This window comes from Lynx canadensis, chromosome A3, assembly GCF_007474595.2.
Source record: "Lynx canadensis isolate LIC74 chromosome A3, mLynCan4.pri.v2, whole genome shotgun sequence".
Classification (NCBI taxonomy): Eukaryota; Metazoa; Chordata; class Mammalia; order Carnivora; family Felidae; genus Lynx; species Lynx canadensis.
Window position 1 is genome coordinate 72,458,715 of NC_044305.1, and position 26,980 is coordinate 72,485,694.

The window sequence follows — 26,980 nt, forward strand, 5'->3', positions numbered from 1 at the left end:
CAGGCGGTGCAGTCTCCGGCACCAGAGCCAAGGGCCACGGGGAGGCTCTGGGAACCGCCCTTCCCGATCCCCAAGGACAGGGTGGGCCTTACTAAATACCCTGCTCGGCCCGATAGCAAAGACCAAGTTCAAATACAAAACGTCCTGCCCTGGGGCGTGTCCGGAAAGGCCGCCCAGAGATCCGGCCAGCAGCCCCCACCGAGCCAAGCAGTCGCACCCGCTAGTTTGCGGAGCCGAGCCGGGTTACTGCGCCTGCGCGCTCCGGCTCCGCCCCCAAGCCGCATTCGGAGGCCTAGAGCCTGGAGGCCGCCGTCGCTTAGCAACGCGGGAGTCACAGTCGCGGCTCTCCACGCACCTCTTTCCTAGCAGGGCTTAGCGCCTGATCTCCGCGTGAGGCTCCTCGCTGCCTCGTGTCAGGCCGTGGGAGCCCATGGAGGGAAAGGAGGATAAGCGGCAGTAAGTGCTGGGGTTTGGTTTTCTATTTCCCCTTACAAAAAATATTTCCCTCCTTAGGGGACGGTGAAGTGAGACCCGAAGGGGGTGGGGGGAGGTTGGTTCTCAGGCCATCGAAGCTTTTCCTCTTCCATCCTATCTCTCCTTTCTAGTAGTTGAGCGCTGACAGTGATACTTTTTAAAACACGCTGTTTACTGGGCACCCACTGTGTGTCAGGCACCTTACATGCATTACCTAGCCTGAAATTCTTCAAGTCCTGTCGAATCATCCACTCCTTCTCATACCCCACAACTAAATTACTAGCAAATCCTGTAGGCTTTATCTTTAAGATATATCCAGAATCCACCACCTCCACTATCATCCCCACCCTGGCCCAACTACTGCTAGCATCTCTTACCGGGATGTTGTAATGTCTCTGCTGCTCTCCTTGCCTCTGCAGCGTCCTCAACACAGTAGTCTGGTCTTTTTTACAACGCAAGTTAGATCACTCTTCTCCATTGGCCATTGCAGAGTGAAAGCTAAGGCCTCTGCTATAGCCTATGGGACCTGCACAACTGCCCCTCTTCCTTTATTTGGTCTTCTCTGCTGCTTATCCTCTGACTCCAGTCTGCTCCAGCACATAGGCCTCCATGCTATCATCTGCAGTGATTCTCAAGTGTGGTCCTCCAGCCACATCAGCATCAACTGAGAAGCGATTAGAAATGCATATCCTAGGGGCACCTGGGTGGCTCAGTCGTTAAGCGTCTGACTTCGGCTCAGGTCATGATCTCACCGTCAGTGAATTCGAGCCCCACATTGGGCTGTGTGCTGACAGGTCAGAACCTGGAGCTTGCTTCGGATTCTGTGTCTCCCTCTCTCTCTGCCCCTCTCCTGCTCATGCTCTCTCTGTCTCAAAAATAAATAAAAACATTTAAAAAAATTTTTTAAAGTATATCCTTGCAGGCTCCCCACCACAGACTTACTGAATCTGAAATTTGGGGTTGAGCACAACAATCTGGATTTTAACAAGACCTCCAGGTGATTCTGATGTACCCTAGATTCTGAAAACTATTGACCAAGGTGTTACACTTAATATGACATGGAGCCAGGAGTATTTGCTCTATGTTCGTCACTAAACAATGGTTCCCAAACTTTAACCTATATAAGAATCTCCTGGAGAGCTGGTTAAAACAGTTTCCCAGGAAACCTGCCTCAGGTTGGGATGGGGCCAGTGAATTTGTACTTCTAACAAGGTAACAATTTATGTCAATGCAGCTACTCCTGAGACCACACTTCGAAAAGCACCACCTTCGAGAAGGACAGGTGCTTCTGCTGCAGTATTTTGGCAATTACAGTTCACTCTGCTAGAATGGTCTTCCTCAAATATCCTCTTAGCTTGTTCCCCTCTTTCCTTTTTTCAGTTGCCACCTTCATAATGCAGCCTCCACCCTGTCTAAAAATGCAGGCTCTCTCCCACATACATACACTCCTTTTCCCTGCTTTATTGGTGTCCTTAGCACTTAATGCCATCTAAAAGACTGTATGTTTTACTTATTTGCTTTCTCATCTGCCTTCCCTCACTAGAATGTAAGCTCTGTGAGGGCAGGAAGTTTTGTTTTGTTATTCCTTTATCCTCAGTGCTGTGAACAACACATAAGTCAATAAATACCTGTTGAAAGAATGACTTACTCAACGTTATTGTCACATCTCTCATAATAGGTATTCTTGCCCTTACCATGCAAATGAGGAAATCAAAGCTCAGATAGTAAATGGCAGAGTTGGGATTCCAACCCAGGTCTGACTTTCTTCACTGCCCATTAGTGTTTTTGTGTTTCCTTCTGGTAAGAAATTACTACAAAATCATATAGTTCATGTTTATGTGTTAATCTATACTCACATCACAAATACTTTAATTGAACGAATGCATACATATGGAAGCGTGTAGCCACAGTCCTTGTTCAAGGACCTGATGGCAATACAAGTGTACTGCTGAGTTACAACCATGAGAAGCAGATAGAAAAAACTGACATCAGAAGTCTATAATAAATCAATCATGACCTTTAAACAAATACTTCTGTCTCTGGAAAGGTAATAGAAAAAGCCTTATAAATTATTTACACTTTACCAGTAATCAGTTTTTCCAGACCCTTTAAAGAGGGCAATTTTTGTTGGGATTCAGGGAACTAGAATCCAAGGGTGCTGAATATTGTTTGTATGTGTATTGGAGTGGGGGTTGGGAGTATACAGCTACACTCAGCCAGACTGAAAAACAATTCCAGTTGGGGCGCCTGGGTGGCTCATTCGCTTAAGCATCGGATTCTTGGTTTTGGCTCGGGTCATGATCACTTGGTTCCTAGAATCAAGCCGAGTCAGGCTCTGAGCCCGCTTGGAATTCTATCTCCTTCTTTCTCTCTCAAAATAAATAAATAAATAAACATCAAAAATAAAACAAAATACAGATGCACCAAAAATATGCAAATATTATCATGGCAGTCCATTTACCTGTGATGAACAGGATGCTTCCCCAGGTGGCTATGTAATGATGAATGAAACAGTCTTTTCACCTTCATGGAGCTTACTGACTAGTAAAGGATATTTATAGTGCTTACCACAAACAAAAATCTAGGTACATAAATTATAAATTGTGTTATGAAAGAAAGTACTAAAATAGAGACTACATAGGGCAGGAAGCAGGAAATCTAGGAAAATCTTCTGAGGAGATGGCTCATAAGCTGAGACCTGATTGATAATGGACCAGTCCTGCAGGGAGCTGGGAAAGAGCTGCCCAGGCAGAGGGGAGAGTGTGTGCAAATGCCCTGAGGGGGGAAAACTTGTGCTTCCAAGAACTGAAAGTAGGCGGGCTGTCTGGAGAAGGGAGGGGAGAGAGGTCTGAGTGCCTTTGAAGAAATTAGTTGGAGCTGGGTCACATGGCCTCAGAGCTATGATAAGGAAGTAATATTCACTGTAAATGCAATGCAAAGCTATTTGGTGTTTTGTTTTTGTTTTTGTTTTTTAGTTTATTTATTTTTGAGAGAGAGAGAGAGACAGAGAGAGAGAATCCCAAGCAGGCTCTGCACTGTCAGCATGCAGCCCCACACGGGGCTCAGTCCCACCAACTGGGAGGTCATAACGTGAGCTGAAATCAAGAGTCCGAGGTTCAACCAACTGAGCCACCCAAATGCCTCTTCATCTGGGGCTTTTAATTAAAAAGATGGACCCAGCCTTGGTTTGAAGTTAAGGTAGAGGTTATATTTTAAGGGCCAAGACTAAGCAGAATTACTGACTTTCTCTATAAGTTTGGAATCCTATTTATTCATCTTCCATGGGTCAGGGCTGTGATTTTAAATGCTTTTATGTAAAAAAGTATTCACATTCATCTATTTCATCCTTACCATTTATTTTCCCAGTATGTGAGATTTTAAATTACTGCCTTTTATAATGTCTATCACTCTTTATTTCAAAGGAGAAAAATTCTATAAATTCTTTCTAAACATTTTTTAACATTTAAAAATTCAATAACGTTCATTTTTTTGGTACCAGTGTAGTTATTAAAAGCAAAAAGTGATGAGATTGAATTAACTGATCTGATCTCTATACAATGCTCTTTTCCTGAAAAGATAAATTATAGTGGTCATTTGTAGCTTTTATAGGTTTGCCAAGTGAACTTTTAAAGTTAAATAGCTGTCCTTGTCTGGGTAACTTATTTTTACTAAGTAACTTTTAAAGAAGATGAATTAAGATTAGCATGTAATTTAGCTACAAGTTCATGCTACAAGCATGATTAGCAAGATTAGCAAGCAAGATTAGCATGTAACTTAACTACAAGCATGTAACAAGCTACAATGAATGAAACTGCAAACATGATCTGTAATGTTATCAAATCACTATTCATTCTTTACTCCAAGCAAATCCAAGTCTGTATCCTGCACTGGTATATTGTTATGAATAATCATTAATAACACAAATCCCTTTATCTCTTACATGAACTGAAATGAAAAGATACCCGTCCATATTTTAATACTCCCTTATAACTATTAATAAAACCTAAATTGTCTTGACTGATACTCGAAATATATTTAAATTTTATTTTATACAGTTACGACACAGTGTGGAAATGCTCACTGGGGTAAATTATTTACTATTTAATTCTGTTTTTTCAGACAGCATAAAAAAATAGAAGATGCTGGTATAGAGTATGTAACTGAAAAAAAAGAAGAAATCAAATATGACGAAAAACCCGGGAAAAGTGTACAACGTTCAAAACCATGTGTCGGGAGAGGACGTGTATATTATGCAAAATTCATTCATACAAATGCAAGAACATTGAATGAACCAGTTCCTTACATAGATCCCCAAAAAGGGCCAGAAAAACAGGTTGGATGGATGTTCCTTATATACAAATACAGATTTAGATTCAGAAGCTGTTTTACAGGATAATTTAGTCACAGACTACGTAAAGGATGTGACATAGCTCAGACTAATACTTCTTATAATCCAGTAGTTAAAAGCAGTAACCTGGGACTATTCTTTTTAAAAAAATTTTTTTTTCAATGTTTATTTATTTTTGGGACAGAGAGAGACAGAGCATGAACGGGGGAGGGGCAGAGTGAGAGGGAGACACAGAATCGGAAACAGGCTCCAGGCTCCGAGCCATCAGCCCGGAGCCTGACGCGGGGCTCGAACTCACGGACCGCGAGATCGTGACCTGGCTGAAGTCGGACGCTTAACCGACTGCGCCACCCAGGCGCCCCAACCTGGGACTATTCTTACAGATAACTGTCACATACAAACAATATATAAATAAGGAAGGAATCCAAATAATTGTTTTTCTAGATTGGGTCAGATTATAGCTACTTAGTAGTGCTTGGCAGGTACTGAAGAAATCGATAATATTGTATTTGTGTCACATATTCTAAGATAAAAATTTCCCATGATACTCTGTATAAAATAATAGCTACCATTTATTTAAAGTGTATGAAGTGCTAGGGATGAGCTAAGTGTTTATATAAGTTATATACTTTAATCTGTGTGATAGTTTCTAAGAGGTACTATTGGATAACATACCACAAAGAAGTAAATGAAGATATCTGAGATACATTACAATGTTACAGTTGTGTTTCTGACCCTGGACTGTTGGTTTAGTCGAATCACACTTTTATTCACTGTTATACTAAATATATTCCATTATCTTTTTTCTTTAAAGTTAGGCTTGTTGAGGTATAATTTATTGTATTTCTGTTACTGATGTTACAGATTACCACAAATTTAAACACTAGTTTAAAGCAACACCAGTTTATTCTCAACATTTCTTGAGCTCAGAAGTCCAAATTTAGTCTCATTGGCTATAAGCAGGGCTGGTTCCTTCTGGAAGACCTAAGGGAAAATCCAGTTCCTTGCCTTTTCCAGCTTCTAGAAGCTGCCTGCATTCCTTGGCTCGTGGCCCCTTCCTCTTCAAAGCCAGTAGCATGGCATCTTCAAATCTGATTCTCCTGCCTCCTTCTTCCAAAGATCCTTGTGATTACATAGGGCCCACCTAGATAATCCTGGTAATGTCCTCTTCCCAAAATGTTTAATTTGGGAAAGCCAAACATCATAGCTGCAAAGTTCCTTTTGTCATTTAAGTTTATATGCAGTTGTGATTTAACTTACAACTTAAATGGAGATTTCTTTTAATGACCTGTCTTCACCTCTGTAACATCAGATATTCTTGTCATAAGATACATGACATGCCAGGACACTGTATGTGAATGGGAGATCTTCTTGGGGCAGGAATTCCTGTAGTCAAATATGCTTTAATGTCATGTAGTAAATCTTTACATGGGCAGTTTTAAGGCTATTTTGTTTTATAAACAAGCAATTTGGGATTTCAAGATATTGATAGTCCAGGCCTACACTGGGGAAATAAGTCTAGTGCATAAATCCAGGTTAGTGAAGTTCCCATGTTTCTTACAAAGTTAATGAAAGACTCTCCTGAGCTTTTTTATTCAGGGCTGAATTAAAACCCAGCTGTTAACTGAACCCATCCTTACCTTGGAGGTACTAAGAAAAGAAGTCAGTTTGAGAAGAGAGATGTAAAATGTAAAAATCTCAAAAGTTAATCCAACTACTTTTCTCTTACTCCTAGTTTGTAGGTGTCTTGGAAGCTGCTGTCAAGATTGGGCAACAGAGTAGCAGAGTAGTAGGATTCTTGTTATTTGGTGCTAAAGGGCTACATGAGTCAGAGGCCTGTAAGAGAGGGTAGAGGTAGCGTTAAAGGAAGGAAGAGGATTCGTAGGAAAGACTGCTCCTGGGTATGAGTGAGGAGGTACAAAGGAAGAATGAAGGTGCATGCCAGAATTAAGAGTGAATGTGATTTGGGCATGGAGTGAAGGCAATGGTCCTATTTAAAAAACAGAACAAGAACCTTAAGTGTACTCAATTCCACATACTTGAGTAATGCTCGTTTCACAGATCTGTACACTTTGTTCATTTATTTAAGATGACAAGTTTCTTCTTAAAGGTTAGTTGTTTTTTGTTTGTTTTTAATTAACTGGTTCGTAGTAGTACTGGCTTTAAAACAAAGATGAAGAAAATAAAGTTGCCTAATGTTTAAATGGACTGCTGTCTTATGTATTTTGCTAATATCTTACGAACCTAACACCAGGTTGGTTGATTTTACTTACTTACAAGATATTTAAATGAAACAATCACACAGTTCAACCTAGGGACATAAAATTGGAGCTTCCAGAAAAAGTAAAAAGGAGCTGTGGCTCAATCACTTTCAAAGAAAACAGTTTGGTGGTCTTGTGTTTTTAAATATTGGTATTTTAGTGGCCCTTGGTAGCTCAGTCAGTTAAGCGTCCGACTTCGGCTCAGGTCATGATCTCACAGTTCTCGAGTTCGAGCCCCACGTCGGGCTCTGTGCTGACAGCTAACAGCCTGGAGCCTGCTTCAGATTCTGTGTCTCCCTCTCTGTCTTTCCCTTCCCCCCGCTCATGCTCTGTCTCTGTCTCTCAAAAGATAAACATTAAAAATATATGTATTGGTATTTTAAGAGATTATGCTAGTTATTATTTTCAAAGCGTATGTTTCAGAGCATTAGCCCTGCCTATGTACTCAACAAAATAAAATTCCAAAGTCAAATACATTTTGGAAAAGCTGAATTTTTAGATCTTAAAACTTTACAAATCACATTTGTACATAAAGGCTCTAAGAAATCCTGTGATAAACTTATTTAACTTCTCCCAATATTTCCCAAATTTATCTAACTTTGGAATCTTGTATATAACACCTATTAATACGCTAACAGAACTGGTATTCCAAAAACACAATTCAGGAATAACTTTTATCGGTGATATGACCTGCTTAAAAAGAGGTATTGTCAGCACTCCTGGTCTCCACAGCAAAATGGAGAAGAGCATAGCTACGGTGTAACTCCCAGTGTTTCCCGTAGCACTTCATTTTGTTAAAGCCATTGAACTCTACTAAGAAAGCGTGTGATTCTCTAAAAGCTGTTGTCAGAAGTCTGCATTTCCCTAGGAACCCATGAAGCACAATTTTGTGATCTCTTATGAGCAGCCATCTTTGCCACACTGCTGCCATGGAGGTCTGCTCCCCACCTCTTGCATTCTCTTAACCGGCTTCTCCAGGGTGCCCCCATTGCTTTTACTACTTCTTCCCCAAAGATTCTCCCTTAATTTCCCAAAGAATGAAAAGTAATTAGTGTCTCCTAATGCACTTCTGAAGGCTTAGGGATAGCAGTAATATAACAAAGATTGTCCCACATTGGTTTCCAATGTGGCTAAGGAGCTCACAGTGTAATGGCCAACAGGCCTTCCAGGGGTGGGGATTAATGGGAGCCCTCTCCTGAGGAATCTCCAGATGTCTCCTTACCATGGAGCTCCAATGACTGTGATTCTGGGGCGGCAAAGGAGGCAGGCCTTGGGCTAGAAGGGAAGACATCCTCCTTTCTCTGTATTCAAAGTTTTGAACTGACAGCAGCTATCCTGTTAGGCAAAACCCCTTCCGCAATCCACAAAAGATGGACTGACCCCTGAAGTTCAGACAAAGCAATCACAGTAGAGGATTTTTCCTGGTTTGCCTTGTTTCATCATAAATAACTCATGTCAACCCCTCACCATCCATTTCAAGTGATGGTCCACAGAGCAGTAAATTTTTACTAGACTTTTACTTCAGCGTGAGGCAAAGGGGGGAAAAAACAAGCTTCCACCTATCCCTTTAATCTTATAATCTCTTATGAGCAAATGTTGGACCAAAATGGTATGCACATGTGCATGGGCCCATACACACTCTCTCTCTTCCAGGAACAAACCAGACTTTTCAGGCAAAGGGCAGGCTCTCCAGAAATAGAAAAGAGAAAAACAGCATTTTTTTGAACTGTAGGATTTCCTTCTGCTGAAGTGAAGATTCATCCAATTTATGACACTAATCAGAATACCTCCACCAACTCTGAGGTCTTCAAATCATCAGTCACACTTTGGGAGCCATTGTTCATTCTTTGCTTTATATTTTGTGAAACTAAAGAGACCATTTTGGCAAAGTTCTAAAGTTCATGCTTTAAGGAGAACTTTTGCATTATACTCTTGTTCAAGAAATGATTGAATGCTTCCAGGCATGTCCTAGCAGTTTGTTTTTCCCAGAGTCAGTTATCCAGTAACCTGGGTGTTAGTAAAATAAATTTCTGATCAACAAAAGAAGATAATACACAGTGTGCTCCTTAAAACCTTTTTAGAGAAGATCTTTCTCAAGATACTTACTTAAAATCTCTTTATTGTTACATTGTCACTTCTCAAATAAGTTAGGTAGGTGTGTGCTTATCTGGCTTTGCATGCTACAGCTTTTTTTTTTTTTTTTTTTTTTTGAGCGAGAGAGAGGGAGCGCATTAGAGTGCACGTGCAATGGAGGGGCAGAGGGAGAATCTTAAGCAGGTTCCATTCTCAGCACAGAGCCCTATGCAGGGCTTGATCCCATGACCCTCGGATCATGACCCATGCCAAAATCAAGAGTTGCACGCTCTACTGACTGAGCCACCCAGGCACCCCTATACAGAAGATTTGATAAAGCAGTGTAGCACAGAAGTTAGAGGCATGCAGAGATGGGGGCAGGGGTCTGACTTGGACAGCTGTGCTGCCTGCTAGGGATACACTTTGGGGAAGTTAATCTCCCAAAAGTTTTCTCATCTGTAAAGTGGGTATATCTACTTGCAGAATCGTGACAAGGCTAAGGGAGAGAAGGCCTATAAATTTTAGACCTCGGGGCATAATAAGCACTATGATAATTGTGCAGTGGAGGAGGGCTGCAAGAAGCAGGCATTCTGACAACAGTTAGATGTGACTATTTTCAGCCAGATAGTGAGAAGACACCATCTGTTTAGTAATCTGTTCTAGAATTCCCAGGATCGACATCAAGTAGTCTTAATTTTGATAATTCACCTTTCAGCTCTTTCTGAAAAATGAGGTATTAGCCCATCTCTCCTAGTCTCCAAAATTCCCTACTTCCTAAATTTCTTTGATCTCTGCAATCTTATTCATTACCCCTGGTTACAATTTGTTATTGGCCTAAAAACCGGCACTCATTTAAAGTTGCCAAGGGAGGTCTAGCTCTCTCTTTAATTAGTCAGGGCTCAGTTCCCTCTTAGGTCCCCGTTCATCCTGTCTTTTTCGAAAAGTTTGAGGATAATTCACTTAACGAAGAACCTAAAGTTGAGTAGCTCTGACTTTCAGCTCTGAACTGTGTAGTCTTCTCCAAATTCTTAGTCCTTCTGTGATTTTTTTGATGTAACAGATTTTTTTTCTCACAGAAAACCCTATTTTTTGCTGCCTTTGGCATATTTCATGAATTTCTTCTATCTAAGCTTCTTGACAATCTCCTGACAAGTTGACTCCATGAAATTATTATTTTTTAAAATTTGATACTGTGTACCTCTTTTACACATGCCTGTCTTTTTAGAAACTAAGCTGGGAGCTTACTCTCTATGGAGCCAGATAGATGTTTTCAAATGCCTCTTACTTTTTATATCAATGTAGCTTCAATTGCACTGTCAGAATTTTACTTATTTGAATCTCATATTCATCCCCCTTGAATCATATTTTTAAAGCCTCTGACTATAACATCATGGTTGATTTTTTAAAAGCCTGTTCTCTTTCCTCAAAGCCCAAGGTAGGTGTCTGATTATACCCAAAGTTACTTTCATTGTCTAATAATATCCAAGAACTCCTGGTTGTCACAGTTGTTTTCTCTCAAGGTTGTCTCGGGTCTAACCGATCAACTAGATTTAAAAAATACATATTTAGTTAGCATTAAGTGGAGTAACGGTTCCCCTCACTGTTTTCACAACTTCTAAGAGATCAGATTGTAATATGTACTAACGGAGAATCAATCAATTCTCCCTTTCCTGGATACCTAAGGCAGGTTTTACCATCAAAAATTCAGTAACATTGGAGGTATTTTTCCTTTGAACAAAGTTTTTTTCAAACTGAGGCATTAGTGAATTATAAATCAATGTGGGTTGCAACTAGCATTGTGAAATGAAATAGAAGAGATAAACGATAAAATAGAGAAATAGTCAAGCATATAGTAAGAATAAGTGTTGTCTTGTAAAACTTAGTTTTATGTATGTGTATGCATTGTGTGCTCTTATATGATATGAGGTATATTTCATGGTGTTGATCACAGACTAAAAACTATGAAAACCACCATCTTAGATGATAATACATTATTTGTACTTTCATAATGAAAAGTATAGAACATAATTTTTAGATTAAATCATATATACACATGTATATACATATATATAATAAAATGGTAGTACAACATATAGAAATATAACTACTTGGTTGATTTTTACCACTCCATCTGTTGATAGAAAGTACCTTAAGAATTTAGCAGCTATATTTTAGCTAAAAATACATGATAATTCACTTTTAAGTACCACTTAAAAATTTAAGTCCTTGAAAAAATATACTTATTCCAAGATTTCAGAATTCCATTTCGTACTAGAATATCCAAAAGCTTATTGGATTGAATTACTAAATATTCACAGATATCAAGCAGCACATGAAAATGTTCTACAGTATCCAATTTTGTGTTTCCAATTTTTTTCCCTTAAAGGGTGACTGGTGGTCGCACAGTAAAGGAATGGAACACCCCTTCCAACCACCTTATGACACTAAGAGCACCCAGAGGAGTGACTTTAAAAAACCAACATGTCCATTGGTTTTGCCAGTCAAACACAGCAAGTTGCAAAAGCCTTCTTGTGGAATAGGTAAGGTTAGCTATGATAAAACCTCTTTCCCACTCTCTGAGGTTATTCCGCTCTCAAATTAAAATGCATTATATGTACTGGCACCTCCTGAACAAAACTAAATGAAAGAAAAACCCAACACGTGTAGAGATGACTGCTGTGGAGGCAAAAACTAAATTTATAAAGTTGAACAGATCTTTTTAAACCACAGAACTCTTAAAACTCTTATTGTAAGCATAAGCATAATGCATTCATTCCAAGAAAAAGAATAAAGAATGCTATGTTTTCTCCACTTACTGACCACCTCACTCTTTTTCCAAGAGATTATTTCACAGGACTAGTATCCCACCACACAATGTAGGAAATACTATTAACATGGACCACTAAAACATTGTCAGATATAAAAGTTATTTACCTGACAGTATCATAATAATAACCTAAATCTTTCACATTTAGTCAAGTGGTATCTGTTTCCTACCATATGTCTTAGTCATCTCTACTGCTGAAGTAGATTTAGTAAATGTTAAAGAAATGCAAGACCAAGTCAAAACAATATAAAAGTTCATAAGCTAAACTTCAAATAATTTTCTGAACATGACAGTAGACAACAAAGGATTACTTTTAGTAGTCAACAGGCCTATTTTAGCCTCTGTGATCTGGCCAGTGTAGTTAAGATACAAAGGGCAGGTAGACTGAAGGTCAGGATATTGGAAAATAGTCATATTCAGCATGATTTCCACCTCAAGGGTGGTAGTTAATGGAGAGAACTGTTAGATAATCCATAACATGGTCTGTCCTTTAGAAAGGTAATGAAGTTTTCACTTGTGATTCAAGATGGCAGACTGAACACAAAAATCTAAATCTCCCACCTCCCAAGAGTCTATTCAATGACAACAAAGCAATCAACCCATAAAGATGAAGAGAATGGAAAGAAGAACTTTCTGTGGTGTGGGAAGGAATGAAAACTTGGTGATAGATTAAAGAGAGCAAAGAAGCAATAGCTTAGAAAATATAGAGGGAAATGCAGCAAAGAGCCAATCTGCCTGACAAAACCCCAAAGTAGCTATAGGCTCAGTCAACAGGCACAGCAGAAGGCAAGAATGAAGGGGGAAGGGGACAGTCCAAGGGTTACTTAAAAGCCTATCTTTTATTTATTTATCTTTTAAAAATTTAAATGTTTTTATTTATTTTTGAGAAGAGACAGAGCATGAATGGGAGAGGAGCAGAGAGAGAGGGAGACACAGAATCCGAATCAGGCTCCGAGGCTCTGTGCTATCTGCACAGAGCCTGACGCGGGGCTCAAATCCACAAACTGTGAGATCATGACCTGAGCCTAAGTTGGATACTTAATCAACTCAGCCACCCAGGAACCCCAAAAGTCTGTCTTTTAAATAACCACTCCAGTTGTGAACACTCTACTCTATGCCAACATTAAGACTAGTTGAGCCCAATATCTAAGCCAGATGTCAACTACCACACCAGTTTTTTTTTTTTTTTTGTAATTCAAGTTGATCTCCTATCCTAGTCTTAGTTTAAGAATGGACAGCCAAAGTACAATTATGCAAAATTATTCTTTTAATGTTTACAGGGTAAAGTCAAGGAATTATCACAGAGCATAAAACAACAACAGCAACAACAACAAAATAAGAAAAATATGAGAGAATAAAAGTAAAATGGAGTAACAGTCTGGGAGGTCCAACTTTTCTGGAGCTCCAGAAAAGCAAAGAATAAAAAATGAAAGTGGAGATAATTATCAACACATAACATTCATTGAGCACATTCTATTTGCCAGGCACTTTATGGAACTTTCTAAATATTTCCTCATTCAATTCTCATACCAGCCCTCTGGAATATATTAGTATGGTAATATTATTAATACTCTCAATTTTCAGAGAAGAAAGCAAGCACAGGGTTTAGATAACTTGTCGAAGGTTACATAGCAAGTAACTGCTATTTGAACTCAATCTACCTATAATTCTGTATTCTACCAGTATTCTACACAGCCTCTAGACTAGGAAAATTTCCCCATATAAAAGAGAAGCATTGGAAGAGTCTAGAGAGTGCTTCCAAGTATGAAGAGGAAAAAGATACAAACTATACACCGTTATGAAATTGAAAAGCAACAACTATAAAAAGAAGATTCTATCAGTTCCCATAAAGAGAAAGAAAAATAAGTCACCATCTAAGAAATAAGTATGGAATTAAGCAGCACTGATGCAAAAGCACAACAGAATTTAGGTCTTCAAAGTTTTCAGGGGAAAAGATTTTTTTCCTTAGGAAAGGGGATTTATTTCACACCGATACTACAACCATTCTTTTTCAAGTGGCACCAGGTATTGAACGCACTGAGAAAGAAATGTAGTCCTAGCTCAATATTTGGCCCTTAAGTGAACAAAATTCACATAATTATATCATAAACACTATTTCATAGTTTTCAGCTTTTAGCATCATAAAGACAGAATATGGAAATACTAAATGTGGTTACAGAACAGAATTGTGTTATTAGCCTTACCAAGAAAAGCACATATCCAGTTGATAGAAGATGGGAAGTAGAAGAGAAAGGTGCTAATATCTTATTTAACATGAGTATTCAAGATACTATCCTAAACGGGTGAATCAAGGAACAGAAGTTTAAGATTGAAGTCAAAAGAACTAGAACAAATTTATCTCTCTAGCTCTGGCCTTTCTGCTGAACTTTGAACTCCTATCCAGCCACCCACCTAACATCCTTTCTTGGAGAGCTCATCTCCTTTCAAATTTATGATGGCTAGAATAGAATCATTCATTTTCTCCTTTCAAACCTATCTTTTCAATAAATGCCACTTCTATTCCCCCTCAAGTTTTGATAACCTAGGAGTCATCCCCAAACTCATTACTCTCTCTATCCAATCCATCAGCAAATCTTGACACCTCTATCTCCAAAATATACTCCAAATCTTCTTACCAATGTCATACAGCTTCTGTTTCCCCGCCTCCTCTCTTTCTCCTCCAAAATGTTTTCCACACCATTGTTAGAAGGATCTTTTAAAAACACTCATGATATCACTTTCCTCCCTTAGATCCTCCAGTTACTTCTCATGGTTTGTAGAATCAATTTCAAATTCCTCACCATGGCCTACCTGTCAGTCTAATCTATGGAATCAGTCTGTCTCCTATTGCTCATGACATCATGATGGGGGATTTTGAGAAGGGGCATGTAACTCAGGCCAAGGAGGCAGAAAATGTTCTCTATAAGTCATGGTTGTTTCTAAACCAATTTATGCCTGTGTACTTGTTATTATATTTCCATAATTTAATATTCTTATAAATCAAAATCTGAGTACTAGAAGACTTTCTATAAAACACTCAAAGTTGAATACTTTGGAAAGGCTTGCCAAAAGGTCACTAACTTTTGCAAGTGCTAATTAGGTGTAACAAAATCACTATAAATAAGAGGAGCTGGAGTGAATTTTTTTAAATCTTAAAGGATTCTGTACACATTTCATTTCAAATGTGTCTTTAACTTTCCAATCTGTTTTAAAGAAACAAACTAGAAAGGATATATTAGCTATGTGGTTTGTGACAGAAACACAAAGTTCAATTCCAGTCAATGGATACTTCTGCAAAGGAAATGCATTGGCATTCCAACAAAAATGTGGTGAATGAACTGGTGAGAATAACTAGTATCTAAGTTTGGTATTTATAATTTTCTAGGAGTCTTTGTCTTAACTTTTTTGGTTAAGTAACCAGTCAAGTCCAGTTCTTTCTCATAAGGAGTGGTTGCTTCTACTCTGGTTCAGTATGGGACATGGTAGAAGACGTCACCAGAGAGCTAGGCTTTGTTCTAGAATGACCAGGCAAGGCCCAGCCATTTCATAAGAGATGCCCCCAAGGTCAGTACCTGTGGTTCTGTTCTGCCAAGCCAATCTGTTTTCCCAGAGTGGAATCCTCCAAATCTCTCCCTGGAGAGGGGAACAAAAAATCTGGGAATTTCTCAGATAGTCCTCTCTTTGCAACTTCACCTTGTACCACATGCCATGATCCCTGCCCTTGAGATATCTGATACCTGCATTTTCTGAGCCTTACTGGGACCCCACCCCATCCCCGTAAGCACTTAGTTTCCAGCTTTTTGTGGTCTACTCAAGTTAATCGCCACTTAACCATCTGCTTTCTGGCTTCCAAATTTGTTAAGATCTTTGTTCTTCTTTGGTTCTCTTTTTTTCGAAGGATTGAAGCTCTTTAAATGTCTCTACTATCATTGTACTGGTGTTTGGGGAGGAAATAGGGGGAAATGCACATTTTGAATTTGCCATGTTTAACTGGAAATCATGGTCACTTTATCATCATCCAACACTCACTCTCAGAATTTAATACTGATTTAGCACTTACAGTGGTTTAACTGTAGACTCATTACTTAAATTTCATCATTTTATTTACTCAGTTCATGAAGTGGGAATAATAATCCCTACTTTGCAGGATTGTTATGAGAAATAAAAATATGTGAAGCGCCTACCACAACGTACTATGTGCTATGTTGGTACATACTAGACAACAAAGGAAGCTATTTCTATTATTAATTTTGCATTGTACTAAGTTATGTGTTTAGTTGGAATTTAGCTTTGAAAACAGGTGTGGAAGTCTCTCTTTTCCTTTTCCCCACCCTCCCTCTCCCTTCACCACCCCCCTCCTACTCCTCATTCTTCTGTTTCTCAGTTCTTTTATTGGTATTTCTCATTGCCAAATTCTTTACTGTTTCCCAGATCATAGTACGATACCCAGACACAACAAATGTTTATTGATTAATGATAATTACATACTATTCAACAGATTAAACTAAAGACATACTGTAATTTAAACTAACATACACACTATAATATAGGCCTGCAATTTATTCATATTTTAGATGGTGTTTGGGTACTAGTGAAAAGGGTTTTTAAAAGAAAATATTTTAGTTTAGCATTTTAAAATGTGTATATATACCAGTTTGTATAATCCAGATTTGCATATATATATGTATATATATGCATGTATATATATGCATATATATATGTATATATATATGCATACAGACATAGAAAATGTGTATGTAAACATGCATAATACCAATTAAAAGTCATCTCCTGGTTATTCTGTTCCATCAGCCCACTTAATTACGCTTGGTCTTTGGCATTTCAGCAATGTCATCTTGTGCTGATAATGAAAGTGCCCTTTATTCTTGTACTACCACACAATTTCCTGGCCACCATCCATGGTCATTTCAACAAATGGCTATGCTCCATCATATCTGAGTCCCTGTAAGAATAAGTGTTCACTTTGGGTTTTTTGTAATAAAACTTTATAAATTGGAAAGGCTGATATAATTTGTGAAGGAAGTCATTTACACTTAAATGAAACTTTGGCTGTTTATCAACCGTTTGCTATTTTAATGTTTTTCTTAATTGAAATTCAGATTATTATTAAAAATAATTTTGTAAAGTAGGATTTATTTTGTGTTGCTTTATTTGTCCCAAGGTGTAGCTTAATGATTTCCTGCCATAGATATATTCAAGTTTTTTTTCACTGTATTTTGAACATCTATAGTGTTATTTTTTACATTAATATTTTTATATAAGATCAAAATAAATACCATTTAGAAGAATGGAGTTTCTGATAGAAAAATATTACTGATGAATGTTTTTTAAGCAGACACAAAAAGTTAAGATTTCTCAAAGTAAAAGCTGCTACATTCCCACCAATACAAGGATTAAGTTGTGTGTTTGAATAAATCCTGGCTTTGTTGATAAAATATAGACGGCTAGACACCAACTTGTTTTGTGTATCCTTGTTTAGAAATTTTCTATTTTAATTAGATCAAGTTTCCAAGAAACAGAGAGGGGATTTCAAACATTCTTCATGGACTTTGCCTTATGTTTCGTAATCCTCATATAACAAGGCTTCTTTTAAGTAATTACTTTGGGTTCAATTTGAATTCTGAAGTAGAATAACCACTAAGAATTTGAATATCTTCTTTGATGTTTTCCTACTTAGATGTTCTTTACTATTGTTGGTTTGTTTAAAAGTCTCATATATATGCATAAATGCATATGGTAGTTATGTCTAATTTTAATAGATATAACGTCTGGGTAAGGAATTTCTCTGATAGCTCAGATTCCTTTCCTCTCCCTTTATTTATTAGTCCCCATAAAGAAGTGTTTTTTTTTAAGTTGTTATTTTTGAGATTCTGAGAGGTTCTAGATCACTACTTAAAAGATAAGTCATTATAATTGACTTAATTGACTTCCTTCTGAAGTATTTCTGTTGCTTAATTGCATAACAAGTCACCCCCAAATTTAGTTGTCTCAGACAACCATCATTTTATTTACTCATGATTCTGTAATCTGGGCTAGGCTCAGCTGGGCAATTCTTTGGCTCATCTTGGTGGTGGGCACTGCTGTGGCTGCATTAAGTTGGCAGGTCATCTAAGGACTAGATTCAGTTAGGAGGCTGGAATGACCAGGCCTCTCTTTCTACATGTGGTCTCTCCATGTGGGTTCTCCAGTAGGGTAGCTGAACTTCTTACATAGCAGCTCAAGGTTTTCAAAAATGCAGAAACAGAAGCTGAAAGGCTTTCTTAAGGTTTATGCCTAGAACTGGCAGAGTGTTACTTTTGCCACGTCCTGTTGGTTAAACCTAATCTCAAGTCCAGCCCACATCCACAAGAAGGGGACTGTACCAGGATATGAGTAATGGGAGACCAATAAACTACGGCTATCTATATAACAGACCACCACAACATCCCTAAATTGTTCTTCCCATGATAGTATAGGAGTAGCCAACTCTTCACTCTTCTTTTGTCAGAAAATGTCTTTAAACTGCCCTCACTCTAATGAGCGAAAGTAGAGCTGGGTATACAATTTTGGGTTTGTGGTTATTTACCTTTTGTACTTGGAGGATATTATTCCATTGTCTTCTGGATCCTATTGTTACATCAAATCTGCAGGAAATCCAATTGTTAATCCTTTGAGAGTAATATGTTTCAGGATAAGATTTTTAATATTTAAAAGGGGACTTTGTATATAGAAAGAGTTATTTATAGTTACTTATGATTTAAATTAATATCCCAGATTTAATATCACAAATGAAAAATATTTCTTTCCTTAAGCCTTTAATTTTTAAATATTGTTTCGCTGTCATTGCAAGGCTCTTTGTTTTTAAGGGTTCTGTAGAGGTGGGGAGAGAAGCACGAAAACTGGGTAAGTTAAAATGTCACTTTTCTTTTAAATTTTTTTTTTCAACGTTTATTTATTTTTGGGACAGAGAGAGACAGAGCATGAACGGGGGAGGGGCAGAGAGAGAGGGAGACACAGAATCGGAAACAGGCTCCAGGCTCTGAGCAGTCAGCACAGAGCCCGACGCGGGGCTCGAACTCACGGACCGCGAGATCGTGACCTGGCTGAAGTCGGACGCTTAACCGACTGCGCCACCCAGGCGCCCCAAAATGTCACTTTTCTTAAATAAATACTCCTTGGGTTGTTGTGAGCTTTTGGTTAATTTCCAGAGTTTTTTCATCTTAAGTTTTTTTATTTATTTTGAGAGAGAGAGAGTGCATGCAGGGGAGGGGTGGAGAGATTGAATCCCAAGCAGGTTCTGCACTGTCAGTGCAGAGCCTGTTGCGGGGCTCAAACCCACGAACCATGAGATCATGACCTCAGCTGAAATCCAGAGTCAGAAGCTTAACCAACTGAGCCACACAGATGCCCATAATTTCCAGAGTTCTGAGAAATTTATTTTGATTCTTTTTGTCAGAGTTCTCATTGCTATTATGGAGGAGCAGCTTTTCAAAGGCTCTTATTCTGCCATTCCCACTGATGTCCTATACCTTTCAGTGTTTGGGTTAAAAATGTTTCCACTATTTATTATTTTTGTCTGGCATGCTGTTCACTGAACAGGAGTCCTAAACCTTGATGTAATCAAGTTTTATCAACTTTTCACCTCTGGATTGTGCATTGGGTATTTATAAAGAGTTTTCCTATCTTTAAGTCACAAAAATATTCTACATTTTCTTCCTTGCTTTTATAATTTTACCTTCCATAAATATGTCTTTAATCCTAGAGTCTGTCTTTATGTGCAGTGTTAAATAGAGGAGATATTCCATTTTTCTCCACGGAGAAGTATCCTGGATGCCATCTACTAAGCAATCCATGTTTTCCTTGTTGCTTTGGACTTCCTTACTTGTATGTTACGGTTCTCTTATGGGTCTGCCTCTGAGCTCTCCATTATGTTCCTTTGGTTAATTTTTAGGACTTGGATCAGTACTAATGTATTTTAATTTTCTGAATTTTTAGCTTGTCTTAATATATGATCAGGAAAATACCCATGATTTGCTTTTCCTTTTCAAAATTGACCTCTCTATTTATGGACTTTTATTTTTCCATTTAAACTTTGGAATTTATGGCATTCTTCAAACTATCCAGGTAGAATTTTGATTGGGTTGTGTTGACATTATAGAGTAATTTAGGAAAATGGTCACTTTTATAGTAACCTACTATCTCGTCCTATCTAACAGAGTGGGAAAGTCTATTCAGACTTTCTAAAAAAATTTTTTTTAATGTTTATTTATTTTTGAGAGAGAGAGAGAGGATGCACAAGCAGGGGAGGAGCAGAAAGAGAGGGAGACACAGACTCCAAAGCAGGCTCCAGGCTCTGAGCTGTCAGCACAAAGCCCCATGCAGGGCTCGAACTCACGAACTGTGAGATCATGACCTGAGCCGAAGTTGGACACTTAACCAACTGAGCCACCCAGGCACCCCTATTCAGTTCTATTTTTATGTCTTTAAGAGAGTTAAATTTTTTTTCTCTGTGGATGTCTTGCAAGTTAGTTGTTAGTTTCTAAAACCTTGATGTTCAGTTTTTGTTCCCACAGAGAACATATTTTTTGTTTTCTTATCTAGTAGATTATGGTTTTGATTTTTATACACTTAACTGCTTACCTTCCCATATTCTTACTCTCATACTTTGTTGATTCTAGTGGTTTATCTATTCAGGTAATCATGTTACCTACAGATAATGACAGTTTTTACTCTTCTTTTGCAATCATTTTACTACTTTTTTCATATATATATATATATATATATATATATATAATATTCTCCAGTATCTCCATTAATATGTTAATAAACAGTAGAATTTTAGTTCTGAGTTGTTATGGGTATACTTATTTTTTTTGTTGTTATTTAGTCCATGTCTTTTTAAAGAAATAAAAAAAATTTGTTATTTTCTTCTATCTTATGTACTCTCCTTGATTTATTTCTATTCTTATTTGAGTTCTTCCTCTTGGAATTTTTTGAGGTTGATCTGTTTTATGGGGAAATAGTCTGAGGACTTACTTGCCTCCCAATATTTTTTTATTTGGCTTCACAGTTGAATGACTGGTTGGTTGGATATAAAAATTCTAGGCTTGAAATTCTTTTCCCTTTAACATTTTAAAAATATTAATTATTATCTTGTGTCCAAGATTGTTGCTGTGAATTTTAATATAGATCTGCTTTTTCCTCCTTTGTAAGTAATCTACCTTCTCTTTTTCAAAGCATTTAGAATTTTCTTTGCCCCAGATAACCTTATATTTCTCTATAAAGGGTCTTGGATGTGAGTTTTTCCTTATGTACCCTACAGGATTGGGAGGAGAGTGAGGCAAATGAGAGACCCAGGGAGCAAAACTTGATGAGGGACTCAGTCCCAGGACTATGCAAACGCCTCCTTCAATTTACATCCCATGGGTCTCACTTGCCTCAACTTACTCCTGGACCTGCCACCCTGCTTGGTAATTTGTGAGCCCTTTCAACCTGAGGTCTTTGGTCTTTCTTTAATTCTTGGATATTTATCATTTTTTAAAAATAGGCTCCAATGTGGGGCTTGAACTCATGACCTGAGATCAAGAGTCACATGCTGCACCGACTGAGCCATCCAGGTACCCCTATCATCATTATTTCTTTAACCGTTTCCTTCCCTCTATTTCTTTACTTAAGTCTCCTGAATTCTACCATCCATTCTTTTATATTTTAATTTCTTTATCCTTTGCTGCTACCTTTGGGAGAGTTGGTCGTTCCAGTTCATGAGTCTTTATTGATCGCATCTTTTTTAATTTAGTTATTACATTTTCTTTGATTTCTGATATTTACATGATTTTTTTATTGACCTCTTCTTCTTGCTTCATATTAATAATACCTTCTGTGTCTTTGAGGATATTTTTTATGCTTATTTTAAATTCTTGGAGAACTAGTTCCAATTACTCTGCCTCACATAATATATGTTTTAAATTTTGTTGTCTTTCTTTATAGTGTCTGTCTAGTTTATCTTAGGTCATGTTCCTCAAGGGGTCAACAGCCCTGTGGGGGGAAAGTCTAAGGACTAGGGTCTGGCTTTGTGTGCCTCCCAGTGAATTTAAAGGAAAGAAAAGGAGGGTGAAGCTGGAGAGTGTCAGACCCCATAAAACCAATTTTGACCATTTCCATTTGCTGTCCCTGTACTAGGCCAGTTCTCTAGTCAGAACACCACACCTCCCCCCCTTACTTTAAACTCTTATAAAGAGGCATCACAAGAAAAGACAATCTCTTAATGTTTTCAACCCTACCAGTACTGATGGTTTCTGGGGAATGGTAGCAGAACAAATGCCTAAGAGGACAGCATGCACCCATTTTCGTCAGCTCCTTACCTGGAGGGATTTCTGTCCTGTTCGAATGTTACTAAGTTGACAACAGATGGCTAGGTAGTTGCCACCAGTTTCTTGCCCCTGAGGCAAGCAATGATCTTCCCAAGGCAATGTGGGGGGAAGTCAAGAGCAGGTTTTGAGACCTCTTCCCCCCTTATTCTCTCTTGCCCAAACCTGACCTTCCTACCATCCAGCCCAAGCTGCCACCAACCCTTCACACCAGTCCACTAAAGCCTTTGGGTTTCTCAGAGTTGATAGTTCATCAGTCCTACTTCTTCTCCCTTTCATGGTTTCCTCTTTCATCAAGATACAAGACCCTCTCTAATTTGATCCAGCATCTTTCAGTTCTGGAATCATATTATTATCTGAATTTTAGAGAGGAGGGAATTGAATTTCAGTGAAGGTAAGTGATTTGTACACCACTAGGAAATGTGGTAGGGCTAGAATTTAAGAACATGTCTATCATATCCCAAAGCCCATGCTTTGGACACTCCATTAACCCCACCTGATGAATCACTGAATTTAGAGCTGTTTCATTTTTTTCAAGAAGTTATCAAACTATGTTTCTAAAAACACTAATGTTCTGTAAGCTGGACCATGGCATTCACCCAAAACCTGGTAGTCTTTTCCCAACTGGTAGAAAAAAATATGTATAAGTTATGGTTAGAATTTTCTCAATGTCATAGTTGCCCACACATTTTTAATAACTCTTTGGCACCTGCTGTTCCTTAGTGCACTAACAAATCCTAAAAAAAAAAAAAAAAGGTAATGATTAAGAAGAAATGCATTTTGAGTAACTTACCGCAATTAAAAATCAAGAAAATTGGGGCACCTGGCTGGCTCAGTGGGTTGAGCATCTGACTTTTGATTTCAGCTCAAGATGTGATTTCATGGTTCATGGGATTAAGCCCTGCGTTGGGCTCCATGCTGACAGTGGGGAGCCTGCTTGGGATTCTTTCTCTCCCTCACTCTCTGCTCCTCCCCATTCATGCTTGCTCTCTCTCTCTCTCTCTCTCTCTCTCAAAAATAAACTTAAAAAAAAAAAGAAATCAAGAAAATATTATCAGTTAGCAGTTTTTCCCTGGTAATGAGGAAAGATTGCCATTTCATATAATGTAATATGTAAATACTTAAAGACTCCTCATTCCTGCTAGGAAAGTTAGTTTATATCAATGTCTGAATTCTGAATTGAATTCATGAATGCTTAGTAAGTATGAATTTACTAACATATTTCTCCTTCTTATATATTCTCCCTAATTTTAAAGGCAAGATTTTTAAAAAATTAAATTTCATTTTTTTTAACAGTTAACACACATGCATATGATACAAAATTCAAATAGCACAAAAGTATATACAGTGAAAGTGAATCCCCATCTATCCCCGAGTCACCTAATTCCCTACCCCTGTAGCTATCACTTTATCAGTTTCTTGAATGTTATTCCAGAGATATGGTAGGTGTACATAGACTCTTATGTATCCATTTTTTTATAAAAGGGAGAAATTTTTAATTTTTCCTTGACATAATTTTACCTCACTAAACTGAGAGTTGCTGTGACCCTTTTATAACCTTGTGTGCTAAAAGTAAAAATAAAATGAATTTTAAGAGTTATTAAAAATGTAAAATAGAGAGAGACCAATATAATGAACCCCCTATATACCATTCACCCAGCTAGAAAGATTATTTAAAAGTGATTTTTAAAAGGTTTAACACTCTTACAAGTTTTCAGAATGTCTGTCAATGGGAAATGAAAAGAATCACGTGTTCAGCTACCACTACAGCAGCCCTGGGGTTTTCCAGTTCATTCTGTTAGTGCTAAGTTGGGAACAACTCCTGCATAAATTTCTCATAGCCTTTCCAGTAGTAAAAATATAAGTTGACAAATGATTTGTACTTACACTTTTCCTAAAATTTTGGTTGGTATCTGGGCAAGAAGCATATCTAAAAGACTTTTTTTTTTAAGTTTTATTTATTTACTTTGGCGGGGGAGGGGCAGAGAGCAAAGGAGAGAGAGAATTCCAGGCAGGTTCTGCACTTCAGCGCAGATCCAAATGTGGGGCTTGAACTCACAAACCATGAGATCATGACCTGAGCTGAAGTCAGATGCTTAACTGACTGAGTCACCCAAGGGCCCCTCTAACAGACTTTCAAAGCCATTATTGCATTAATATTAGTTTTGGAATTTTAGTAATATTTAATATTAGTTTTAGAATTTAATAATTCACATATGGGGCTAAGTTGATTGCTTTGATTTGGTTCTTTTCATGGAGAAAGGATGATGCATCCATTATATTTATCCATACCTAAAAGAATTTACTTTTATTACAATTGTTGATAAAGCATGATTATGAATATTGATTATATTTCCACATACAAATCTAATTTTTGTCCTCACTTCACACAATCTTTTTTTTCGCTCAGTTCCACTTGCCTCTCCTGAAGTATCAGCAGAACTTCAAAAGAATTTTATAGAACACATCTCTTATTTACATCAATACGATGCTAGGAAAAGTCCCAATGAGCCCATCCCGGGAAAGGTGAGTATTCAGAATCAATTATTTAATATTTTAGGATGGGACAGATTTATGGCAGAACGTTCAGCCTTCTCAAGTCATAACCATCTTTCTAAAAGTCTATTTAAACAAACTAGCATGGCTGATAGGATAAGATCTCAACAACATGCCATGGTTAAAACTAAGGAATGATGTCAGAATTTTGGATCACAGTCTTTGGAGTTTGGTTTAAATTACTGTAATCATTCACTTGAGGTAATATCAAAGCAGTTTGATAAGCTTTTGGATATGCTCATGTGGGTGTGGCAGGGGAATGTATGTAAGATTTACAAAGCCAAACAGCAATGTAATAGTTGCTGGATTTTTTTCCAACTGCAAATGTTTGTTTTCATATTTCACCTTAAGTCTTTTGTTGAAAACTAACAGGCATTTGGGATACAGTCACAAACCCTTAGGTCTATGAACCACAAGTTGCCCTATAGAGCAAGAAATGAATTTGATATGATTAGTCTTAAACAATCCAACTGATAGAACTGTTGAGAATGAGAAATGAGATTCTGCTTCTTTGACTTTCTGCGTTTCCTTTCTCGTTTATTTTCTGGCATGCCCTATGTTATAAGTGATTTAAAAGTTTCACTAATAATGATTATGCCGCTGTCTTGGGTTTTGGAGTCAAGTGACAGCCAATGAAGAGGCAGAGAAAGAAGTACCTGCCTTGCCAGGACTTGAGCTAACACATGAACTGAGTTCCCAGCTGCATCTTCCAGCAACTTGCGTGCCCTGGTTAATGTCAACTTTGTTTTCCTTTCCAGCGACATGGAGCTTTTGTGCAGACAGAGATAAAACCAGGGAGTAGGCCAATAGTTCCTACGGGAACAGAGGTATTACGGAACGCTGCGGGGTCATGCTCATCAGAACAGTCCAAAAAAACAGAGAAAGGAAACTCAGCGGAAAGCAAAATGATCTCACCAGGTCTCTGTCGACAAAATTCCCCAGAGCTGTTAGAGACTGAAACTCACTTATCAGAAACAGACGTCAGAGGGGCAGCCAAGGCATGCCCCAGAAGTCCTGAGAGAAGAGAGAAGGCTGCAGACACCTTCCAAATAACTGCAGTAAATGCTCTTCTCCCCAGGCATGATCCTTTAAATCCACCAATAAAAAGCCAGAATAAATCAGGATAAATTACCTTCTTCAGATGAAAATCTAATCCTTGGAATGTAGACAAATTTCAGAATCACCATACAAGCCCTCACAGTTGCTTTTTCTGTTATCAATAAACTAAAGAAATTCAATTTACATAAATGGGAAAATGAAAAAAAAGACAATTAAAATACACCAGAAATTTAAGAGTGGTCTCTAATGAGTGGTGGGCTATGAGACATATTTTTGTGTTATATTATTTATAAACAAAACAATTTTGTTTTGCATAAAAATGAACATAACTGACAAATATAATACTTTTAGAGGAGAGGCCCTATGAGATAGTCATTCTCTGGGATCAAAGCAGGGTTGGATTTTGGTTCCACCATGTATGACTTGTGTGACCGTGGGTGAATTACTTAACCTCTCTAGACTTCAGTTTCCTTGTCTGTAAAATCAGGATAATAGCAACTTCTCAAGGGTTAGTGAGCATGAGATTATGCACACTGATCGGTAAGTGACCAATGTAATTACATCATCACTATTACTATAATTAAAATTTCCATTTAAGGATAATTTCCTCCTATAACCTTAAATTTTCCTCTTTATTCTTAAACTTTTAGTCCCTCTATATACAATTAAGAGTGTGAAAAATCTAAAAACATTTCTCCTGGTACTAGTTACACATACACACACACACACACACACACAATTAATTCAAAGACATTTGGGTACCTAGAATATAAAAATATTTCTTACATTGTTTTCTATTTTACTTAGAACATTTCTAGCACTAACTCAATCTTTGCTTTTTAGATGAGTTCGGCGTAGTTAATTCTACCAGCTCTTGTATTTGGCACATTTGGTGTGCCAAAATGTGTCTATCAGAAGCTATGTTCTATTGCACACAAGTGGAAGTAGGTGGCATATCTGTGCCAAAGGAGTATTTATATGCCCAGCAAATTTCCCTGGCAATATATCAGCTTCA

General features: G+C 37.8%; 1 protein-coding gene across 1 annotated transcript; it reads left to right on the plus strand.

The window, feature by feature from the left end:
- The first annotated feature begins 863 nt into the window (after positions 1-863).
- CA3H2orf73 (chromosome A3 C2orf73 homolog) lies at positions 864-26,176 on the plus strand. The gene is made up of 6 exons (XM_032592774.1): positions 864-1,109; positions 1,709-1,770; positions 4,594-4,807; positions 11,543-11,696; positions 24,761-24,876; positions 25,665-26,176. The coding sequence occupies exons 1-6, from the start codon at positions 864-866 to the stop codon at positions 26,031-26,033; spliced, it is 1,161 nt and encodes a 386-aa protein (XP_032448665.1). The 3' UTR covers positions 26,034-26,176.
- The last annotated feature ends 804 nt before the right edge of the window (positions 26,177-26,980 follow it).